Source organism: Apaloderma vittatum, unplaced genomic scaffold (genome assembly GCF_000703405.1).
Source record: "Apaloderma vittatum isolate BGI_N311 unplaced genomic scaffold, ASM70340v1 scaffold41633, whole genome shotgun sequence".
NCBI classification, from domain to species: domain Eukaryota; kingdom Metazoa; phylum Chordata; class Aves; order Trogoniformes; family Trogonidae; genus Apaloderma; species Apaloderma vittatum.
The window spans coordinates 1-2076 of record NW_009708175.1 but is presented as its reverse complement, the minus strand read 5'-3'; the positions used below and the strand labels follow the sequence as shown (position 1 = coordinate 2076).

The following is a 2076-nucleotide window of genomic DNA, read 5'->3' as shown; positions in this document are numbered from 1 at the left end:
TGAAATACTAAAATCTACAGCTCCAGTGCACAGTTCATTAGATATCTAAATCTTAATAAAAAATATCAGTGCAAAAAATAAAACTGAAGTCAGTACGCAGTTAAACGCATTTTGTCACAAAGATATTTGGGCTTTGAGCACGTACACATCAAACAAGCTGGTAAGAGAGAAGCTGCTTTCAGTCTGTGCTCAAAACAATCAAAACTATTTTGTGACCAATTCTAAAGACAGACAAGAACTTTTTCTTTTTAAATGAAATCTGACCTTAGTTATGACATTAATCACGGGTACCTAAGCCGAAAAATATTACAGAGGTTGCCCTCTATTCAAATGGAGGTTGCTTCAAAGGAGGTTTTTTTCATGCGTGGGGTACTTCTGAGTCAGCTATGTTTTTTCCATCCATAGCAGAGAATTTACTACGTTCCAGCGTGCCCCAGTGTCGGCAAGTCCTCTTTCCAGTCCAGATATGCAATGATGATTGATGAAGCTGTTGGGCCTACAGTAGTGGGACACAGCAGCTTGGCAGGGGTTCAGTGTTACTGAAAGAAATCTCAAATACATGTTCCGTCTCCTCTACCAACTTCAATCACACTATCAACATGCTGCCAGGAACGAAGCCGTGATGCCAAGCCACAAGCTCAGCACAAGCAGCCATTGTAGGCATATTACTCTTGCAATAGAGGTAAATGGTAAACTCTGTTTATTTTCACCCATTTCCATTCTGTATTGGACACCAACTCCATTACGGAAAGATATTTCCTGTACTAACAGCCAGCTTGCAGCAAATTTCATTAAGATACTGTGTCTCATTTTGCTCAGTTAAGTGGTTAAGTTAACTTCTTCACTTAATGCTGCTGTTAACTGCAAGTTTTAAATAAAAGAAAGCAATGCAGGAGTTTCACATACCCCGTAAGAGTAACAAGTAGTAAGAAAGCAGATCGGTAATACAGGTGTTTTACCACTAATGTCCACATTTGTTGTGCTGATAAAGAAACAAAAATCTTTCCTCGACTGCTTTATAAAGTTCTGACAAGCTTATCCTAAGTAAACCAACAGCATGTCAAATATTTAAGGTAAATACTGCACTAGCTACAAAACTAATACAAAGACTGATACGCTTTTGAGCTTGTTCTGGCTTTGCTTAGAGGAGTAAAGCTTAAAGAGAGGCCTGAGACATTTATGGGGAGAGAAAAGAAATTGTTCTCCGAGCTCACTTAGGCATTTTTACATGAGCAAAAACCATTTAAACCTCAACCATACTTCGTAATACTGAACATACAGCCGCAAAAGTGAAATTAGAACCGGACTGAAAACTCTCCCGGGGTCTTTCATTGCTAAAGCCTCAAAGTAAAACATTCTGTAAAGGAAGTTTTTTGGGGTTTGGTTTTTCTCCTCACCCCACAATCTATGAATGCGATTCACGGTTTTCCCAGTGAATTCTTAGCTAACTATGGCTGGAACCTACAACACCTACTTTTGGGGAAAGGGCTGTGGCTGCACTGGGATAGATGATGTTACATCAGTCTCTGCTTTTCCAAACAACAGAATGCTCTCTGCAGGTGGGAGAGAATTCAGTTTGCGACTCCCTGAGCTGAAGCAGTCTCACAACGTAACTTCCAGTTCCACCTTCCGATAAATGAAGAACTCCTGGCATTCCGCCTGCCCTGACCAGGACCAGCACAGACAGGCACTTCCGTTGAAAGTATGCAAACCCCTTCTTCCCACACCAAACCTGCAGGGGAAATTCTCCTTTCTTCTTACACGTTTCAGCTTTCCACAAGAATCGCTACGTAAGTCACAAGCAACTGAGTGTTGGCACAAACCCAGCATTACTAAAAAAGAAAGGTCTTAAAAAGAAACGTATTTGGCCAGCTCCTTCTCCATCCCAGAATACTGCTCTCTGAGGCGCTCCACAGCTTTTCTGTGCTCTTCGTCCACCTCCGCGCGCTTGTTTTGTTGTTCTTTCATGAATTCCTCCCAGTGGGTCACGCGCTTTTCTTCACGAGCCATCTGCTTGCCCGCCTGAAGCTGAGAGGAGGAAAATGTTTTAACGTTTTAAAATAGAAGTTTTAACAA

The 2076-nt window shown here is 41.5% G+C and overlaps 1 protein-coding gene across 1 annotated transcript; it reads right to left on the bottom strand.

Moving 5' to 3' along the window:
- Nucleotides 1-1848: 1848 nt before the first annotated feature.
- LOC104271704 (biogenesis of lysosome-related organelles complex 1 subunit 5-like) lies at nt 1849-2028 on the bottom strand (the record flags this gene model as incomplete). Its single annotated transcript, XM_009866454.1, has 1 exon — nt 1849-2028. A coding segment is annotated over one exon (180 nt), but the record flags the coding sequence as incomplete, so codon positions are not given.
- Nucleotides 2029-2076: the final 48 nt, after the last annotated feature.